The sequence below is a fragment of the Bos mutus genome, chromosome 15 (assembly GCF_027580195.1).
Source record: "Bos mutus isolate GX-2022 chromosome 15, NWIPB_WYAK_1.1, whole genome shotgun sequence".
NCBI classification, from domain to species: Eukaryota; Metazoa; Chordata; class Mammalia; order Artiodactyla; family Bovidae; genus Bos; species Bos mutus.
This window is the reverse complement of record NC_091631.1, coordinates 20,863,019-20,885,436: the sequence shown is the minus strand read 5'-3', so window position 1 is coordinate 20,885,436 and position 22,418 is coordinate 20,863,019. Positions and strand designations below refer to the sequence as shown.

Below are 22,418 nucleotides of genomic sequence, written 5' to 3'. Positions count from 1 at the left end.
AAAGCTGGAGTTAAGCTATTTCCAGGTAAGAGTTGTCTTGGTTTTAAGAATTTTGTGAATTGCTTTTCCCTCTTTTTCCTCTTTCTTTTGTTTCTGTCCTTATTTCTTCCAACCCTCCTTGTTTCCTTTCTTTTTCTTTTTTTTCCTAGCTGGGAACACACCAAAATTTGAAGAGAAAAAAACTTAAAGTGTAAAAATGCTTTACGGTCACAACCAATTCTTTTCAAAATGGTTAGCCAACCTAGTCCTCCTCATTTGGACAATTACGGCCAAAAGAAGGATCTAGTTTCAAAGCGCAGCTGCTCATTTGAAGTGGGATAGGCATGTTTAATTTTTTCAATGAGACAATGGTGATGAATGGAAGAGAAAATAATGATGTCTTTAAAGCTAGACTAAAAACATATATATTTTTTAACTCAAGAAGGTCATCAATTTGGAAATATTATCCAGAGAATTATCAAATCACAGAAAGGAGCTTTCAGGAAATCTTAAGTGACTACAAATGGAAAGTATGCCTTGGAGACCAGTTTAAATAGAAGTCACAGTAGTCACATATACTCTCAGCCCTACAATATTCAGCTGCAGAGGAATCCTAGGGAGGCCACTGGGATCCCAATGTTTACAATTATCTTCTTTGTAAAGCACACAGCATTAGTAACAAAGGTCTCTATGTTTTTTATTAATAAAAGTTTATCACAGATTATGATACTTAAATTCTTACTCCTTCAGAATGTTGTTTTGCTGACTAAATCATCTTTAAATCTACACCCAATACAGATCACACAAGCATGTTCCCGTTGTGAGAATTCATTTAGTCAAACACAGTTAACTTGGATTCTTCTCCGTATGTGTGTTATGCTTCAATTAAAAATTTACTAATTAAAAAGAAGTTATACTCAATCCTCTCCTTCCACATGAAATGTTTTTCCTAAGTACATTAAAAAAATAATGAGAATACAAAACTGCACATCTCCTACAAGGTCTTACTGTTAAAAAAAAAAAAAACTGTCAGCTATGTTAGAATGTTAGTTTTTCTTTTGGATTTAGTGTTCTTAAGTCATCTCTTTGGATAGGAAAAACATACCCTCTGATATTTACATGTCCTATTCATCACGTTTAATTCTTGCCATTTTTTCCTGCTAATAGCGATCCAAGTAACTGAAGGTCATCATTGGTCATTCAGCACTTTCATTTTGTTGGTCTATCACTATAACTGGTATCCTTTCTCGTTTTGAAAGCAGTTTTCACATTTAGCAAAGGGCACACCCAGCACTATAGCTGCTTACTGCCTTGTGGGGTTTTATCAATAATGCAGTTAACAAACAGAGGCTTTGTGGATAACCACACCATGTCCCAGGTTTTCTAAGCATGTATAGCCTTCCCTTGATTTCCACCTTAAAAATTTATGAATTAAGAAAACCTCTGTGGAAGGGGGAGGTGATCTGTAAAACAGGGCATTTTCATTTGTCACTGAACTTACTGACTTTTGAAGTCAGTGATTATTACTGTTGTGTTAAATCCTTTATTTTCAAGGAAATAAGCAGGAGAATCTCAAAATGACTGTTAAGTTATCTGCCTTCCAGATATCCTGAGCCAATTAAGATTCGTACTTTATAACAGTCATTAAAAAATGGTGACTAACTGAAGCTTTTGTTTTTATTTTATGCAAACTGTTTTCTGTCGCCAACTGCCTAAAAAGCTTTAGATTGCATTATACATCCAACCCACAGTGACTTGTGTTCTCTTAGTAAGCAAAAGTTGTCTCAAATGACAGAAAGTGATTAGCCATCACTTGCTGCATGACGTGAATGGTCTTAAAACTCCCATTTACCCCCTACTGAACCAATATCTTAAGCTCATTCTAGGGAAGGAGAATGAGCATTTCTCCCACAACTAACCTAAGTGAAAATATGAGCCCTAACTCTGTAGAATGCAACAAATTTGGTCACAAAGGAAAATGAAAGCAAGCACCCTAATACCAACTCAAGACACTTTAGCTGGAGAAAAACAGCCTGCATCCCATAACATTTTATGATACCAAATGAGATGCAGGCAATGTAATTTCACTTATGTGATTCACTTACAAGCAATGCAAATGCAATCTTGCTGATTACATTTGAAACAAAAGACTGAATCTGCTTATTTATAGAGCAGAGCCATAGTCATGCAAAAATCATGCCACCCAGCACCCAGGGTGGAACCAAAAGAAAACAATCTGGCTGAAGACCTTTTCATCTCCATAGAAAGAAAAATGATGTTAACCATGAACTCAGGGTTGACCCAATATGCTTAATAATGTGGCATCTTGGTGCCCTCAATTGAAAACAAGGTCAATTGTTAGCTGAGGTGTTCATCTCAACATGCAAACAATGTCCAACATTTTGGTTTTTAGATGGTCATAAGAAATGTTCTGAAAATGCTTTCATCTGTGTGTAATTTTAAACCTTCATTTATCCATGGCTGTGTGTGCATATACTTACACACACATTTGTACAAAGACAATGGAGAGATGTGATGTATAATTTCGACAGGCAGCTATAGACTGCTATAACTAATCCATTCACTAGCTGGACCCCTCACAATGCGTATTTTATGAGCTTCTTGGTCTAGTAAGTTGAGGTCTTGAACATTCGGGAACTACTAATTTTAACCACCCCAAAATAGAGCTTTTATTAGATAATTTTCCTATTACGAAGTTCAAAAGTTAGAACTGAATGCAAAAGCTGCTGCCAAATGCCATCTCTGAACCTCCCAAAAAAGCAACAGAGCTGGAAGAATTCTACTTTTCTGTGCTGCTCTGATTTTAAAGATCAAACAGGTACTTCGGGCTCAGCACCAGCAACTGAGCCAAGGCCCAGCTGCCAGCCACAGCATCCGCATCCGAGGCATTTGGCTAGAGTCTGGCTGATAGCTAAATCTGTGGCACCCTAGGAAGAGAGGAGCATCGCCAAAGCAGACCTGGGCCTGGCTGCAGCTGAAACACTTAGAAGTTTAATAGGATACCTCACACCTGCCACAGAGCTTTTTTCCAAGAGGGAAATTGCATATGGCTGGAAACACTCCTTGCAGAGTGACTTGTGGCTACAGGGTTTCTCAATCTTAATGAAGAAGACACACTTCAACGGTCTACTCAGTGAGGCCAAAACACTGTTTACAGCTCACAGAAGCAATTTTCTGGGTAGTAATACCACTTCTTTTTGGTCAGAGAGATTATTTCCAAATAGCAACCTTTGAGAAGTTCTCAAAAATGGAGGTGTCTTTGAAGTTAGCCTTCACATTCAACACGTCGGGTCCCAAAACTGTACTCAAATGAAACAGGAAAATGTATTGTGTTGAAGCATCCAACCTTCTGTCTTCATGTCCGCAAGTGGAAAAGACCTAGAAGCGTATAGTTTTGCTCATTTCCACACAGCACAAGCAGTGGGCCAGAAACCATTTCACTTGTTTGGAATGTGAGCCACTACCCAAGCACACGGCATATGGCCGCACACTTCTCCATTCCCACATCCCAGCAAAAATGCAACTGCTGTCCAATACACATAGTCTCTGAGTAGGAAATGGCCGTGGTTTCTGGAGCTCTGAGGTCCAGAAAAATGCTGCCAGATTTTAGAGGAACCCAGGGGCACATGGGTGGTAAGAACAGGAGATATTATGAAATGAAAGCAAAATGTGATCCTCTAGGGCAGAAAACAGCTGCTCCTGTTTCATTTAAACTTTTTTCCATCACGGGATGCCTCCTACAGGGAGCCTTCCTTCTTTCACGTTTGGGAAAAGGATCAGACCTGAAGACATTTTGGACTCACCTGGGATATGCCTACAGTGGAAAATCAGGAAATAAAATTGAAAAGCAAATATAATGGAGTTTACAGTAAGGACAGATGACATAATAAATACATATTGAAGACTGTTTACTGATTGGTCAAAGATGTACTTAATTACTGAGCCCACGAGTGCTACAGAGGATTCAAGATCAGCCAGCATCAGCCCTACCCTTATAAAACTTCCAGTCTAGGAAGTGCAGTGCTGGTTATCTGTGACTCCCCATTACACTTGCAAATGGAAATTCCCAAATGAAGGTAGCTGGTGCTGGACCATTTGTGGATGTAAGTCACATGACACTGTATAAGGCTGATCTTTTGATCTTTGTGTCCCACGCTGCCTTTTTTTTTTTTAGGTTTTTTTTTTTTGGATGTGGTCCACTTTTCAAGTCTTTACTGATGTTTTACAATATGGCTTCTGTTCTATGTTTAGTTTTTGGCCCCAGGGCAAGTGGGATCTTAGCTCTCTGACCAGGGATCCAACACACACTCCCTACATTAGAAGGTGAAGTCTTAACCACTGGACTACCAGGGAAGTCCCTGTCCTAGGCTTCTTATTCTGAGAAACCACTGGGGAAAGGAGACCGTTACACTCTCTTCTACTTTGAGAGTAAAATGCTTCTCTCTGGTTATATCTTAAGCTCCCCCCAAGATACCATGAATCTCTCCCTTGCATTATGTGAACCAGAAAGACACACATCTACTCAGTATTTTGTATTTCTAATGGCTTCTCCCAGTTGACACCATTGAATGAAATGACAATCATCTCCTGCCTTCACCTGCCCTCAGCCCTAATGTGTGCATGTCCACTTGAGCACAGACGTGCTTATGAACTCAGTCTCTGGGTGTGCTGTGCCTCGTGTCTCATCCCCACCTGCACCAGAAGGCCTTCTACCTCCGATACTAGTGACGACAACACGAACATGAAGCAACGCTTTGATAGGACTGTGTCCCAGGCAGTGTTCTAGGTATTATACAGAAATCCACAGATTCAACCCTCATGACAGGTCTACGAGGTAGGTACTAAATTTTTCCCTCATCTATAAACAAGAACATGAAGGGGGGAGGTAAGTACCTTGCCCTAAATCATACAGTTAATAAAAGACAAAGACACACGCTGGTCATCCGGTTCTAGACTCCACGTTCTTAAACACTATTTATCCCTACCTTCTTGTCCAGTGAAGCTCGGGAATACATTCTAGACCCTTGGGCATTTATTCCAAAACTCCTTTCCAAAAGCTTTGTTTGTTAAACTCAACTCCATTCTCTTAATTTTCCGAGCATTCACAGTTATTTCTAAAAATCTACCCGAGAGCCCAAAAGAAGAAGGAGAAATGTAGAAACAAAGGCACCCAATTCTATGAGCACTGAATGCATTCATCGCCCCCTAATCTGACTCCAGATGTGAACAAGCAAAATACATAAATCTGAGTAGACTGGTAGTTCATATAAACAATTCAGAGTCTTATCATGCCTCTCCGAACTGACTCCAATTCATCAAAAATGTAGGAGCAGGTTATATACGGCACCCTCCATTAACTGAAACACACCCATAAATTTCCAAAAGGTAGAACTCAGCACCAAAAAATATCTATGTACGGGTGGAGGAATCCCCACATCTATTCGGAGCTCCATGCGGTTTGTGTCTCCTCCGTTCAGTCTGGCATCATGCATAATGCAACACCGCAACTGCTAACAGCAGGCGCGCACCAGATAATTTACACTTGTTTTTATGGACACGAGGAACTGATCTTTGAAGCCGTCCCTAATGAGATTCCGCTTGGCCCTAACAGCATCCTGAGAGAGTGTTCCGGTTTTCTACTTGGCATCCGGTGCATATTTATAATGCAGAATACAAGCTCATTTAAATTGCACATGTGGATTTTGGTGTCTTCCCTAGGTTAAAGAGAGTTTTTCATATAATGAGGAAGACCGACTCCTCAGTTACTAACCTCTACTTTCCCCAAACAGTGTCACTGCTAATCGCTCCAGGTACTTATCAAAGAGGCAGGTCCATCCAGGGTTTCGACCTGCAGGGCCAAAAGCTGCGTCAACTCCAGCCCAGCTCAGTAGTCTAGCCCCAAAACTCAATTAGGTCCTCAGCCAAAGGAGATCGCCAGAAAGCCTAATTATACAGCACCTTTCTCAGTAGACATAGTAAGAAGACAGTCAGGGAGAAAACCTAAAGCCCCAAATTAACCTAAATTAACAACTTCCTGCCCCAAAGTGCTTGCCATGCAAATCTCTCTTATTATCTTCCCTCTTTTACCTACTCCCCCTTGCAAGCCCCTTGCAAAACGCTTCCTTAAGCTTCGAACTCTTTAGTAGCATTTATTTTTTGTCACTTAATTTTTAAGAGGTTTGTAGCTAAATCACCAGTAATTAGAAATCCATCAAATACTTATTTTAAATTTTGTTTTACCTTTAAAGGAAAAATTTTAAAACACTTTCAATCAGTACCTAACACCAACGTTATTATAATGTTGTTACCTGTATTAAATCCAAATTACAGGTTTCTGTGAAAATAGTCATGTGGTAAGATATAGAAGAGCTTACTATTAAAAAAAATAACTGAAGTTGTTAAGAAAACAAAGATGCAGAATAAAATTGGTTCACTTTATGCAAAATGTGTGATTCCCATGATAAAGACGACCCATTTTCACGGTCTTCATTTCAGATAAACTCCACATTATTAGGGACAGCTGTCAGTCAGAGTCCTGGTATGTGCATATGTGCGCGTGCGTGCTCAGTCGTGTCGGACTCTGCGACCCCGTGGACTGCAGCTTGCCAGGCTCCTCTGTCCACGGGATTCTCCAGGCAAGAAAACTGGAGTGGATTGCCATTTCCTCCTCCAGGGAAACTTCCCGGCCTGGGGATCAAACCCATGTCTCTTGTGTCTCCTGCATTTGCAGACGAATTCTTTACCACTGAGCCAATTCCATGCTTCCACTCAACAATAGTTGATGCCAAACAAGATCAATAAATAAACACTTTACAAGGAGTTAAGACAGCATACTTTCTAACGCCTCTCTTTTTAAGGTTGGAAACGACACAGGAAACCCAAAACTTTAGGGTCAAGATGAAAGTGAAACTGGTATTTTTCCTATGTTAGAAATGAGAGTCTACTACTGTCAAAGTAAGAGTCAACTGGAGGCAGGACAGATGATAGCATTAGTGTAGGAGTATCAGAAATACTCACTCTGAGCTTCATCCAGCTCCATCCTGAAAAAAACACGGGAGACTCATGTTACCCTTTTTAAAGGCATGCATAGCATCAAGTCTATATACATGCTCTCAAAATGAATGAATGATTCCAAGGGAGTACACACTTCCTGGGGAAGCACACAGTAAGAGAATACGGAATTCTTACAAATTCAACAGTCACTCATTCCTTCAACAGGTATTTGAAGAGTGTCTAGAACGTGCTAGCACGTGACAGGTGCTGCAGGTACAGAAAGGCAGCAAAGTAAAATGCAAAGAGTCCCACAGTCTTCAGAGAACTTAAAGCCTAGTTGCAAGACAGACACTTCACAAACAGTCAGAAAAAAATATGTATAAAAAGTGTGACCAAAAAAAAGCATTGCTCATAGGAGGTGCTCTGAGTCCATACATACAAAGAATTCACGGAGTCCAGAGAAAGGGATAGGGGCTCCCCTGAAGCAGTGACAAACGTGGAGGCAGGAAAAGAAAGCATATTTAGGGAGGAGGACCGTCAGCATCAGTCTGAGCCTCAAAGTTGGGGGCCTGCTGCTCTCCCACACCTCTCAGTACTTCTCCACTTGGAAAAATAAAAAATTCAGGAGGCATGCCTAGGAAGCTGGATTTACAATGTATCTTCTCTTCAACGTCAGCCCAGAATCCAGACGGAACTGAAGACCTTGGGAAAAACTGGTGGACAGATCACCGAAGCTGGCACTAAGTGCTGCCAAATGTCTGGCTGGCACAAATACACGGGCTAAATTGGCCATAAAAACCTCACTGTAGTCTTGCTCCTCTCAAAGGAAATCATTTTGCCATCCACAGTGAGGCTTACCCAGAGGCCAGTCTTGGGGGGAGGCCTTGAATTTTGAGCTTAACTCAATTGCACGGTTTAGGGCAAGAGTTTCATGTTTCAGATGTGCAGTCAGGTAATCCGATCCCATCAGAGTTTTAATGGCTTCTAAAGAATCCAAAGTGTTAAATCCTTTTCCCAGCCTCCCCCAGAGCAGTCTGATGGTGCTTTTTTTTTAAACCTCTGTTCCTCTCCATCCAGTCTTTTACTCTCATACCCAAACAGTTCCTAAATCTGAAACACCAAGTTAATATTCATTTCTTCTGATTGTAATCAGTGTTCTAAAACAGCACCTACCATACATACTCCCTTTAAAAAACACTGAGAGAAAATAAAACAAATAAAGGAAGTGGAATATGTAGAAAGGGGGTTTTATTTCAGGGGCAACGCCATTATCAGGAGACCTTCCTTCTAAGCCTGGGAAGAACATTTTCTGGTTCTGCAGAAACCAAAGGCAGCAGATCCAAGCCAATTCCTCACCTCCAGGAAAACGCACATCACCAAGAGCTACACTGTCCAAAGCAGCAGACCGGAGCTGCGATCAGTGTTCATTAAGTCTGTGCCCCTGGCTATCAGCAGGTTAACAAAGACTCAATCCCTCCCTCCCCTTGTGGGAATCCCTTGGGAGACAGCGCTACCCTAAATACTTGAAAAGTACTGAGACAAATAAAACTTCTCAACAAGAACAGAAGACACACCCAGCTTCACGGCAACCAAAAAACTGATGGTGAAGGATGAGCCACGTGGCACCATTAAAACCCTGCTGAAGTTCAAGTGTTGACACTGTGGGTACGATCCTGGTAAACAACGGTATTAATAACAATATTTACCAGGCACGGAGCATTGGGACACGGTGCTAAGTGCCTTATTCTGTACTAAGCATCATCTAATATAACCTCCACCATTACGTATGGGCGCATATATTATGATCTGTGACCACAGTAAAGATGAGATTCTAGGAGCGGAGTCTGTAAGTGAACACACAGAAGGGGCACCTGGGTAGACAGCCAGGATTATGGACATACTTCTGGGGAACTTCTTAAATGATAGCAGTTTTTATATCTTTGACTGTGCCTAGATTTCTGCTTAGCAACAACCACTCCACTCCCATACTCTCCTCTCCAAAATACACTCATGCATTCTTTGGTCTCCTGTTCTGCTGACTGCTTTGTTAAGTCCAGCGGTGATTCCAGCAGCCCGTGGTAGAGCACCTCTCAAAGCAGTGCTGTTTGTTTATAAGGTGACACAGCCCTCCCTGCAGAGTGTGGGGCGTGACTAAAATCTCCTAATGGTCAGAAAGCTCATTTTAGTTCTACACTTGACAAAATAAACACCTCATAAAGGCAGGTAAGCAGAAGCTACTTTCCACTTTGGACTGCTCTGTCTTAATAACCTTTGAAAGCAAGAAATCCACTGTGGGGAACAGGCTCTCGCACACAACGCAACACACAATTATGCACCAAGAGACTGCAATAAAAGCACAACTCCCAATGTAAAGTTTGTTTTTTTTCCTCAAAAGGGGGTACCTCTCACCAATACAGGCCATTCCTAAATTGCAAAGGTTCCTTTGCTGCAAATCCTGGCCACATTAGCAAGAACAAACCCAGCTGGTCTGAAAAACCTGGGCATTTGAATTCCCTGAAACCAGTTCCCAAGAGAGCTGATTTTTTCCCCCTTCTTTTGTCCACAGAAAATGAAGCTCCACTTACATGTTGGGAGGAAATATTTCAAAACATTCCTTTTTTTCTCAAAGTGCAGAATTTATGGTAACAGATAATTAACAACAAATGACAAACAATGTGAGCAGTAAAGGTCCCAGTTTGGTTGCCAAGATGATGGTATCGAATTCCAAGATAAACAGTGGAGCGTGCCGGCTGCCATTAATGTGGCGGAGGGGTCGAGATGGAGAGATGCAAAACAGGCCAGCCATCCAGCACCGAGGGGCAGGGACACGGGGGCCAACCACCTCCCACGCGGTTGCTATTTCCCTTCTGAATTCTCAAGGGCGTCAGCCAACGAGGGGGTGGTACTAGACTCACTCTTCTGTAAGGAAAAGGACACCTACCTGTGCTTTTCTATTTCACATGGAGGGGGAAGAGAGTCTTCTTTGAACTGCACTATGGAAGAATTAGGAATTAATATCCTTCAGGAGTTAATACCTCCTTCCTAGTCTGTCAGTTCTTCCCAAAGACATCCCCCCTCCTCATTCTTCTTTACTCTAAGCTGGTGGAGACAAAATAGGTTTCAGGGCATCCAGCTGTGCCCAAAATGTGAGGGTCAGGAACAAAGTGAAGACAAGTTAACTGTGAAAGTCAGAATCAAGCACAACACACGGTAAGTCTCCTAGAGACTAACAGAGGGCAGACCTTGGGCAGCTGACATTTCAGATATTTTTACATTTCTCAAAAACCAGTTCATGGTTCACTATTTCTCAAATGGATTTTTTTTTAACATTGAAACACAAACCTAAACTTCTGAGTTACTCAAAAAAGTCTAACAAATTGTTCTGTCTCAGGGATCAACACAGGTCAGTGTATCAAAAATTTCGATTCTGATCCTTTCAAATGCTGGATTCATTGGTATGTAGAGTTGGCATGCATACCCTAAAAACCCAAGGTGAAATTTGTCTTATCTCCCCGCTGACTGATGTTCAGGGATGTGCTGACATACTCCTGGCATTCAAGTCAAGCCCAAGGCCAGGGACATCATAACTGCAAGAAAGAGTTAGAATCTAATAATATACCTGCCAGGCCCTCCCTCTCCTTTCCTCTCTCTTCTTCACATATACCACTACTTTCCCTCTTCTCCATAAAACATGTTATCTCCTCATTATATTTCCTCCACACCCTAGCAGGACCAATGTACAAAAGTTGGTACTTTTTAAAAAATGGAATATTAAATATAAGGCAAAACCAAGAGCAACGGGTATCTGTGATTATTAAAAAATATCTGTGATTATTAAAAAATGCCTCATACAGTTTGACAGGCTTCTGTGGTTATCTCTGAAGTCTTAAGTGAAGTCTTAAGGCAAAGCAAAATGAAACAAAAGGGGGAAATTTTTCCAAAACTCAGGACCAAAACAGAGCTGGTAGAAGGTCCATGTTATAGCAAAAGGCTAACTCAGGAAATTAGAGAAACATGCTGAGGCTGCTTAGCTGGTGGGAGACTTTACCTTTTTTTTTTTCTTAATTTCAGTTTTAAGTCTTTGGGCAAAACACATTTTAAACTAAGTGTACAATATGTAAACGGTTTGAAACTTGGTCTGTGGCCCAAATACCTAAAACTAAATACCACAAGTAAACCGCTTTTCTTAGCCAATCAGCAGAAATGCCAAAATAGTCCACCGAAAGATGAGAAAAGATATTTTCCTTCCAACTGGAGAATTATCAAATCTTTTAGCTGGAAGGTTTCAGAGACTGTCTATTCAAAGAAATAAATGGATTTGAGTAGAGTTCATGTTATGGTGGTAGGGCACCACAATCTTGTAAGGAAGCCACTGCCGACAAATGAACCTCAAGAAGGGTTTAATTCTCACGTGAAATTTTAAAGCTCAATACTAACAAGTTCTGAAAATTTACCTCTTTGCTCTATTAAATGGTGCTAGTGTTTTTCTGTTTTGTTTTGTTTTTTCAACTAGTGTCAAGAGCTTTGCTATTTAATATAAAAACATGAAAATTTAAACCAACTAGAGTGTATATTCTTGATGTGTGGTAAAGGAAAAAAAAATTAAAAGCCTGCAAGACAACACATTTTCTTATTTGCATACATTTTACCCTTTTACAGGGACAAACTGAAGGAAAAAAAATCTTCAAAGCCAAAGAAAAAGAAAAATATGCAGATCCAAATACTGCAAAGGCCAATAAATTCAACAAAGTTTCCTCTTTGCAAAGTTAGTGTTTCTACACAGACAAAGCCTTTAAGTGTACTTTTTACATTAAAAAAAAAAAAGGCAGACTAACATGGTGGTCTGGAAAATCGTGGCAATTTTGTCCACACTGATATTTAAATAATAGCCTAATTATGCCAGGATAGCTACAGAAACACCCAGTTTCCAGGATGCCAGGTAAGTCTAAAAGGGAAGGAGACATGGGAAGGAGAGAGCGAAGAAAACACTGAAGAAGATGAAAAACAAGCTGATGCACACATTCTGAGACTCGGTGAGTTTTTTCTCCTTTTTGAAACAGTTCAGAACTACCTAGAGCTTGTTATACTAGAGGTGGCAGATTTAATTATTAGCTTTGTTTTCATATCTTAAAATCTACATCTTCACAGGCTCTAAATCTTAGAATTGAAATTAATATGTTTCAAATACAGACTCCCTATTATAGTACTCCTTTCCTGGTTAGCTAGTCTTGTCATTTTTGTCTATTTTTATCAAAACAATGTTTTTTAAAAATTGTACTCAGATCAGGAGATAAATTTAATCCATAAGGAGAGGTGATTAAGAATTGCCCAGTTTCAGGATATGCCAATCCACTGACTGTAGCCACACTTTTCGTATGAATCTTTTCTCTCTCTATAAAAGTAGGTAACTGTTTCAGGATTTGAAATCCAGGCATACCATAGTAGAAAGAATCCGCTTTGTCAAAATTCTTTACCCTCCCAGAGAGTCAAGGAACCAAAAACAAACAAAACTACCTAGTTATGCAACATACAGCTAAATTTCTAAGAACAAATCCATATGGGACAAAAAAAAAAAAATCTAATTTCAGGTTGCCTTTTAAAAGCAAAGAAATCAACGGGATAGGAAGAAAGTCAGTTCTGAAATGAAGCCTAAACTGTCATGGACCACGAGACCAGTACCCTCAGGGAGCATAACAGGAAAAAGAACTTATTTTTTAAAAGAAATGAGAGAGGAAAAGAAAAAACACCCTGTGTTTGTACATGAGCACAAACCAAAAGGGCCATTCAGCATCTCCAAGATGAATTTCAGATTGAAAACATTAACAAAAATTATGGCCATGCTAATGTGCAGGCCAGTGATAAATTTGTAATGAGAATGAGAAAGCGGCTTACCAAGAGAAAAATGTTTAGAATTTTTTTTTTTTCACACAGCTAATGCAACCCAGCTCTTCGACAAAGAATGAATTTCTACCTTGTGAGTACTGTGTAATTTCACAGAGCCCCAGACAATCACTCATTCACTGATACTCCTCTTCCTCCCTATGCGAGGTGGGGGGTCACTGGTCTTCTCCTCCAGTGTATCCCCGTGATGTCTCACTATGTAGTCTTTCCCTACAGAATATCACTAATGATGAGGGATTATTGTTCTTTATTTCAAACAGACTAAAGGAAAGAGAAGAAAAGAGGAAACCCTAGACGGCCAGGGTAGGAAGGAATGATGCTAAAGTGCATCGAGTGCAACAGCTGGTGAGGAACTTGAAATTCAAAGACGCTCAACTTGCTCAGGATCACAGACCTAATTAGTGACCAAGACAGGACCAGAATCCAGGTTCCCTGAAATACTGTCAAGTCATCTGCGACAGCAAGCTCTTTATTTATCGATACTGTACACTTTTCTGGCTTCCAAAAATGAACTTGACAGCATTTCTTAAATAGATTTCCCTCTATTAGATGCTAAGAAGTCAGCAGCATCTATGGCCTCACATCTTCACATAGAGGAGCAAGCTAAATGACACTGAACCAAGAAACAGCCTTTGGTCTCTACCTGGATTACAACACAGAACAGAAGAAGGTACCACCCAAGGAAGCTGGGCCCAAAGAAAGCAGATTTACATGAGAGTGAGCCTTCAACGCAAATCTTGCTAACTAAAAGCAGAAGGGACTGCAGACAAATCACATGTTTATCATTCTTTAACTAAATTTTTTTTATCATAAAAGCATTATAGAGTTCTTATAAAATAGACGAAAGTATATAAAATAAAAAAGTGTTAAGATCTTTACCTATCATTCCCTCCCCTAAATTTATTTGTAAATTTATTCCCTACAGAATCCCCAATAATGTTGATATTTATCTTTTTACACATTTTGAGATTTTTTTTAACCAAATGGCATCATTCTCTAACACTCTTCTGTAACTTTCTTCTTATATCTAAGGATACCTATTGTGTTTAGTCGCTCAGTTGTGTCTGACTCTTTGTGACTCCATGGACTGTAGCTTACCAGGCTATTTTGTCCTTGGGATTTTTCAGGCAAGAATACTGGAGTGGGTTGGCATTTCCTACTTCAGGGGAATCTTCCCAACCCGGGGATCAAACTTGTGTCCCAAGCATCTTTTGCACTGGCAGGTGGATTCTTTACCACTCTGCCACCTCGGAAGTGCCAAGGATAACTAATATAGACCTGAAATAAATATTTATTTCCTACCACTTAAGAATAAAATTTGAGATTAGACAAACAAAATCTTGTAAGAATTCGGCATGGGATGATCACCAGGATACCCTAAAAGCTTCAGACCATTTTTGATTAGCAATGCCCAAGCAAACACTGACAGATGCTCTAAAATGCAACAAAGCAACAAGGACAAGTTGGACTTGTCAAGTTTCACACAAGCAGTTCAGGAAAAAAAAAGATGTTAACACTTCATGCTCCCCAGCTACTGGACAAGACCAGAAGTATGATCACAGCATTTATTTACCAATGCTATCTTCTGGGCACTATGTCATATACATCATCTCAAGTAACACTGACAACCATCTTAGAGAGTCACTGAACCCATTTTACAGATGAGAAGATAGAAGTTCAGTAATCCAGCCCATCATCACCTAGCCAAGCCAGCAACTAGTGAGATCAGCTTTCGGATAGAGATCTCTGACTTCACACCACATTATCAGCAACCGTGTGAACACTGTCCTCATTCCCCAGCTCAAGCTATACCATTTGTACTCAGTCCTGGTTAAATCCAGTTAACTCTTAAGGCTTCTATTTTAACCACTAAGGTCCATCTAGTCAAAGCTATGGTTTTTCCAGTAGTCATGTATGGATGTAAGAGTTGGACTATAAAGAGAGCTGAGTGCCGAAGAATTGATGCTTTTGAACTGTGGTGTTGGAGAAGACTCTTGAGAGTCCCTTGGACTGCAAGGAGATCCAACCAGTTCATCCTAAAGGAGATCAGTCCTGAGTGTTCATTGGACGGACTGATGCTGAAACTGAAGCTCCAATACTTTGGCCACCTGATGTGAAGAACTGACTCACTGGAAAAGACCTTGATGCTGGGAAAGATTGAAGGCACGAGGAGAAGGGGACGACAGAGGATGAGATGGTTGGATAGCATCACTGACTTGGTGGACATGAGTTTGAGCAAGCTCTGGGAGTTGGTGATGGACAGGGAAGCCTGGTGTGCTGCGGTCTGGTCAGTGGGGTCTCAAAGAGTAGGACAGGACTGAGCAACTAAACTGACTGACTGACTTAATGCTTCTGTTTTAACCTCAGCCATAGGTACAGAGCCTCAGACACTGATAGGGCTACGAAGGCTTGAGACTAGCACAAGTGAATGCAGGCCACTATGATTCTACAGGGAAAAATCAGGTGACAACACTCAGCTCTCCAGATTCCTTGTCCCCTTGGGGCTGACAAACCCATGAATAACTCAAGGTAGGTGAGACATCCCAACAGGCACTAAGTCAGGGCACAGAGAAAGACAAATACTATACATTTTCACTTACATGTGGCATCTAAAACATAAAAGGACAAATACAGTAAAACAGAAACACAGACAAGAGAACAGACTGCTGGTGAGAGGCAGAGGGAGGGGCAAAACAGGTGTGGGTGATTGAGAGGTGCAAACTATTGATATAAAATAGATAAACTACAAGAATGCAATATACAGCACTGGGAATATAGCCAATATTTTATAATAACTTTATGTGGGATATAAAGTATAAAAATATAGAATTACTATGTTGTATATCTGAAACTAATATAATTTTGCAAGTCAACTATATTTCAATAAAAAATTTAAAAAATGAAAAAATTTTAAAAAAGAAGTCAGGGCACCTTCCAACATTGACAGCTAAAAATTACACCCAGCCAAGTTTGCTACTACGGGTTCCCCGATGGCTCAGCGGGTAAAGAATCCACCTGCCATGCAGGAGACACAGGAGATGTGGGTTTGATACCTGGGTTGGGAAGATCCCCTGGAAAAGGAAATGGCAATTCACTCCAGTATTCTTGCCTGAAAAAGCCCATGGACAGAGGAACCTGTCAGGCTACAGTCCAATGGGTCGCAGACATGACTGAGCAACTAAGCGTAGGACAAGTTTGCTAGTAATGACTCCTTGAGGAAGACAGGACAAAACTTACCAGTGATTTTCTTATTTATCCATTTATCTATACTCCACTAATTTTCAAAATGAACTGAGACAGAATAAAAAAGTGCAGAATCAATAAAACAATCATCTATGAAAGAGTTAACAATTATTGAGTACAGACAATATACTAAGCATTCCTCTAAAAGTTTTACAGATAATAATGTTTTTAACCTTCACAAGAACCTTTGGAGATAGGTGCTACTTTTATCATCTATATTTTAGAGATGGGAAAAAAGGGAAGTTAATACACTTCTCCACAGTTGGTTATGCAGCTAGTAAGTCATGCAACCAGGTTTTAAATCCAACAATCTAATTCCACTGGTGACACAGACCATTATACTACCCTGCCTCCTCAAAACAAATGTAAAAGAAAAAGAGTTAAGTAAGATTCCAAGGGTGTTGGCAACTAAAGCCATGGACAAGAAAGTACAAAGTGTCCAAAACTGAAAATAAAATTTAATTTGAGCTTCCTAGCAACCAATCTTGAAAGAAAAAAGTGAGGAATTAACCTCAATAGGGTAGCCAATCATCCTGGTTTGCAAGGGACTGAAGGGTGACTTTTGATGCAAAAACAGATATGGTTAGATACCTTACTAAAGATGTTTTACAGTACTTAATTAGGCCTCAGACAATGTAAAACATACAAAATCTTGTTGGTGTTTTGAGATCTACACTGATTCCTTGAGCACCTTCTCCTACCCTCACTGAAAATACTAAATAAGTTTCATCATTAAAAATACTAAATAGCATTCTGCTTGGGAACATGACAGGGCTGTAGAAAAATGAAGCCCTGTTAATTGCTGGTTTTCAACCATCACATCTATCAGTATCTTTAAGAATCTGGATAAGAAATTCTGGGTTCAATTCTGCCCTGTCAACTTCAGCTGTGCTTTAATTTTCTTTCCCAAGGTCATATGGGATTGCTTTCTTTAAAAAAAAAAAAAAACTTCCCTACATCACAGGCAGAGATGCAGACCAGTGATTCCTAGAAGGCCTGGTGACAACCTGTTCAGAACTCCCAAGTGAAACCAAACCAGGACCATGTGGTAAACCCTTAATGCCAGTTGAAATGACAGCTTTGAAATCAATGATGAGGTTACGAAGATGGGAACTGGGTCTTACGCATGGGTGTTCCCCTCACAGCACATCCTGCAAATAAATGTCCTAACTGCAATCTTAATCTTGGTATGTCAGAGCTAAAAGGGTTCATATCTATCATTTGGTGCAAATGTTTACATTTACTAAGAGAGAAGGTAAATTGTCCAAGATGGGTCACAAAGCTAAGGTGCAACAAACTAATTAAATAGGAAGTGAACTATTTCTTAAACAAGTTAACTAAACCTCAACTAGGTTTCCTGAAAGAAAAAGCTCACTTTACGGATCAGCACTGTAACTTCAATCCAGGCGATCTGTCATGGGTCTCCACAGACGTCAGTTGTAAGTGCAAAAGGAAAGCCAATGTTCTAAGAAACTCATGCAAAATAAATGAGCAACTATTCAAGAAGAAAAGACAAAATACCTTCAGGGAGAGGAGTAGAGCTCTTTTGTGTTTTAACTATGACATGTTAAAAATTTAGAAAAACTGAAGAAATTTTAGACTAAATATTTTATAGGTATTTTCCAGCCAATTTAGGTTTCTATTTAGACCCTGGGCAATCTTTTAGATATAACATGATCATATTTAACCAAAAAATCTGAATGCCCAGTATGGGCTGGTCTCTGTGCTAGGGGACCAAGCATGGAAAAGAAAGGTCAAGGAAAAGGTTGGCCAGCATCTTGATAATGTGTACCTTCTTTCAAACAACACTGAGTGTTAAGACTGGTCAGAGATCCCAATGAACATCTCCAAATCTCAATCACAATTTTTCAACACAATGCACAATCAAATCCATGGATCAATCAAGTGATCAGTTAATATTTCTAAACACCTGTCACCTGCTCAATCCTTGCCTTGAAAAAGAAATGAGTGATACAGGACTTTCCTGGTGGTCTAGTGGTTAAGACTCCATGCTCCCAACGCAGGGGTCTGGGTTCAATGCCCGGTCCGGGAACTGGATGCCACATGCCACAGTGCCACAACTAAAGATCCTCACGTGCCTCAGTGAAGACTGAGGAGCCCACGTGACACAACCAAGACCCAGCACAGCAAACAAATAAATAAATGTTAAAAACTGTTTTTAATAAAACAAACCTGCCCCAGTATTTTAAAAAAAGAATGATATCGTTTGAGAGAGAAGGTAGGGAGAACGGAGGGGTAAGAGAGAAACAGAAAAGAATAAAAATGGAGGTGGTCTGGTTGGAGGAAAACACCAAGTGATGAAAATGTCATGTCGGTGGAGGGTGGGGGATGGATGGGCACAGTCACTCTGGACTGGGGAAGACAGAAGAGGTTTCCTAGATGCAGAGGGCCAAGAATTGACTCTCAGCAGAGCTGAAATGTGAGCGTCTCAGCTGCGAGAAACAGTGAAGGCAATGGCACCAAGACAGAAAGGCCCACGGGGTGCCAACATGCGTGGCTGGAACAAAAGGTATAGGTGGGAAGCCCTCCACCTGCGCCCTTGCTCATGGGTGATGAAGGTGCCAAGGGCACCTGGAGTTAACCGTGGAGGAACTACTACTCCCAGGGCAGAAGTCGGGTAAGAGGGCTACACAACTGTCCAAGCCGCCACTGCAAACTCCACTTTGCAAGGCTTGTTTTCATAAAAGGTATAATCTGATCCTTCAAATTTTTCATGGCTAGATCATGTACATCAGTTCTAAGGCTACATGATTTTTAAAATATCATTGTGCATTCACAGCTCACCAGTGGAATCTTAGGGCTACAAACAAGCAAAGACTAAGCTGAGATTCCCTGTCAGTCGTTTTCCAAGGAATCTGGGGCAAAACATACTTTCTTTTGCCTGGAAGGAAACAAAAATCCACAAAGTGCTGTGCCATTCTTTAATAGAAATGTTACACCAGCAAAGCAGAGCTCAAGGATTCCTAAGTCCAGTTTGCACACATTCTATAACATATTTGAAGGAAAAGCAATTATTAGAAGCAGAAGAATAAAAGGAATATTTGAAATTAACACACAGTTAGTGTTCAGAAAAGCCATTTTAACAAAGAAAAGTCTTTCCCTTAAAAACTTTTCCTTAAAACCAAGAAACCTTCATTATTATGAACATATCCTGATTTAAAGAGTATAAAAATCTTAGAAATAGTTTAGCATTAACCATTTGCAAGGATTTCTCTATTTCTTCTTTTTTTTTTTTTTTTTGCAGAAATCCTATCATAGATAATTGAGGAGCTCTACAGAATATGCAAACTTGCAAAGTAACATCCTAGTACTTATGACAATACCCAGGCAGTCAAGAGAAAGATCTTTGTGTTTGGTTAGTGTTTGTAAATTTGAGGAGGGGGTTGCATGTATCTGTGTGTGTGTCTGTGTTGGTGGTGGGAGGGAGGTGGACTTACTGGGTTTTTTTTTTTAATGCCCAAATAAAACAATTACTTTTAAAAAAAGAGCTTGTGACTTGGACATGCCCCGAGTTCAATTTTGCCAGGAATGGTAAAATCAGTCAACAGATCCCTAACCTCCTTTCTCTCTTGACTATACAATGCTTTTCAAAGGGGTTTAGTCCTACCATGAAAGACTCATGTTAGACACTGGAAGGGTCTAATAGAGAATGAGCACCAGGCCTTGAATAAACAAGGGAGATGGTGACCTTTTGCCCCTCCTGCTGAAAGCCCAGCACATCCTGTAGCAGAGGAACAGAAAAAAAAGCTGGTGCGCACCCAGGTGCTGCAAAATCCTTGCCTCTGGATTTCTCCCACACTTTGTTCCTTAAACAGTTTAAACCGAGACAGGGCTTAAATAAAAAGTATGAGGGAGTGAGGGAAAAGTACAATTCCTGGAACCCACTGTCTCACTGTCCCTTAATCCTTTGTTCCCCATATTGTTCAAATCCAGCAGCATGCTGCACACGTTCTACGAGCAACAGGCAAGACAACAGATTTAGCAGTGGCTGGACAGTTAGTCCCAATTAGGCCTATTTCCCAGCTGAATGTAAAGGGCTGGTGGGGTGAGTTATAGGGGGGAAAAAAACTACAGAAATGTTAAGGACATTTCATCAGGGAAGCAAGCAATGCAAGGTAAATCCAAACTGAACTAGGGGTCGGGAATCTGCCAAAATCAGCTGTGTGACATCAGGTGAATATCTGAACCTCTCTGTTGTTATCCACAAAATGTAGGCAAGCCCTTGAGGGCTCTAAAGATCTAATAGCAAATTATGGTCGACTGTACATACTCTGGAAACGTTCAGCGTTACCCAGATGCAGAGGATTCCTCTGAGCCATACTTGGAACCACAGATAAGCCATCTGTTTGGTGAAGCCTACATCTTTTATTCTCCAAGTCATTAGCGACTTTCTAATTCCCTGATGGCTAACTTTTTTAAGTTCACAAGCGATACTTACATATGTACATGTGGCGGCTGGAACCTGCTCTGGTTGATGTTGTAGTGCGTGAATGCCTGGGTGGGGTTGGAGCTGTACTCGTCCACCGTGATGGTAACTTTGCCTTGAGAAGGAATCCCATGTGCCATCCTTCCTCTCTATAGGCATGAGCAATTCACAACTTTCCGGAGCGAAGGATGGAAGTGGGCATGGTGCGTTTCAGCCAACCTCTGAACCCAAGGATCTACTCATCAATACTGCTCTGCGTTTCTGGAAAAAAACAAAACAAAAAAAATGAGGACAAAGAGAAAGAGGATGTTCTAAACAATGTCAGACGTGACACCTGGATGTGAAATTGGTTCAGGAAAAATCTTAATCTGTGTGGTCGCTTCGTGGACAAAACCTTTCCCAACTCTCCATCCAGCACGTACTTCAGAATGGACATGGCACTCCAAACGACACGGCTGGCTGCTAGCAAATCATTTCAATGGTGTTCAAACTAAGATTTCCTCTTTAATTATAATTATGCCACTTAACGTGAATTACGGAAGGGCACATCCACAGTTGCCATGGTGTCTAACTATAAATGGTTTGAGCTCGAAGTGGAGAGTCTTCCAAACCTTCCCTGCTAATTGGAACGTTTGGTCTGTACAAAGTTGGTGTCACAGAATAATTTGAAACCTCAGTGCTTAGCACAGCCATAAAACACAATGCCAAATGTAAATTTAAAATGCTGTGTTCATCACAGATACCTGTGTGTAACTATGATACACACATAATATATGCACACATCACATATAATTTTTCAGTGGTTCCAAAATACATAGGTACTCAAAGCACGGTATACATATGGATTCTATTCCAGCCAAGAACTTTATGTTAAGGCAAATCCTTCTTGCTACATGTAACATAGGTTCTTAAAACCATCCAGTTACTCAGGGGAAAGTTGAACACATCCAGGCTTGGATTACCATTTTGGGTGCATTCATTACCAGCCTCTTGAAGACCAGAAGGAGCAGTAAAGAAGGGTGGCCATGGAATCTACCGCTTCACTCCTGCTTGAAAGTGAAAGTCTCTCAGTCATGTCTGACTGTTTGTGACCGTATGGATTATACAGTCCATGGCATTCTCCAGGCCAAAATACTGGAGTGGCTAGTCTTTCCCTTCTCCAGGGGATCTTCCCAACCCAGGGATCAAACCCAGGTCTCCTGAATCGTAGGCAGATTCTTTACCAGCTGAGCCATAAGGGAAGCCCTCACTCCTGCTTGGTTCTGCAATATTCTCAGTAGCTGGTTTCATCCTTTAAAATTTTTTTCAGCTCATTTTGATTATTTGTCTAAAAGACACTATATTATTTGCTGCACTGGGTTCAGAAATGAGGATGTTTATTTTTACAGCAGGTGCACAAAGACTGAGCAGAGCCCATCCCTGCCTCTAAGCTGTTGCAATTGATCAGGGAAGTTTTCAAGAAGGGGACAGCATGCTCCTTGGATACCCTTGGGTTAACCCACACTCTTATTTTAAGCGCTCTGCATTACAATACATCCACCAAGTGCACCATGAAGTTCTGGGAATCTTAGATGCTATCTCAAATAAAAATATTTAGAATAATAAGATTAGATTTAAATTTGGCATGAAACACCTTAAATATCAAGCAAAAGGCAGATGGCTTGCCATAGGCCATTTATTTTATTATTTTACAACCCAGGGCTTGTGTAGTCCTCCATATGCTAGCTGAGCTAAGAAATTCCACAGCCTTCTACTCAAATCATTGCCTTCTTCATATTAGCAAAGCAAGCTAAATAACACCCACCTTGCCTGCGTTCCTAACACACAATGGCGC

At 40.6% G+C, this 22,418-nt stretch overlaps 1 protein-coding gene across 3 annotated transcripts in view; it reads right to left on the bottom strand.

Moving 5' to 3' along the window:
- The window catches only part of MPPED2 (metallophosphoesterase domain containing 2), a 210,770-nt gene that overhangs the window by 184,024 nt on the left and 4,328 nt on the right, over positions 1-22,418 (bottom strand). For all 3 annotated transcript variants that reach the window (XM_070383626.1, XM_070383628.1, XM_070383627.1), the window contains exon 2: positions 20,597-20,845. In XM_070383626.1, the coding sequence (XP_070239727.1) occupies positions 20,597-20,724 (128 nt within the window). In that variant the 5' untranslated portion in view covers positions 20,725-20,845. The remainder of the gene's footprint in view (positions 1-20,596; positions 20,846-22,418) is intronic.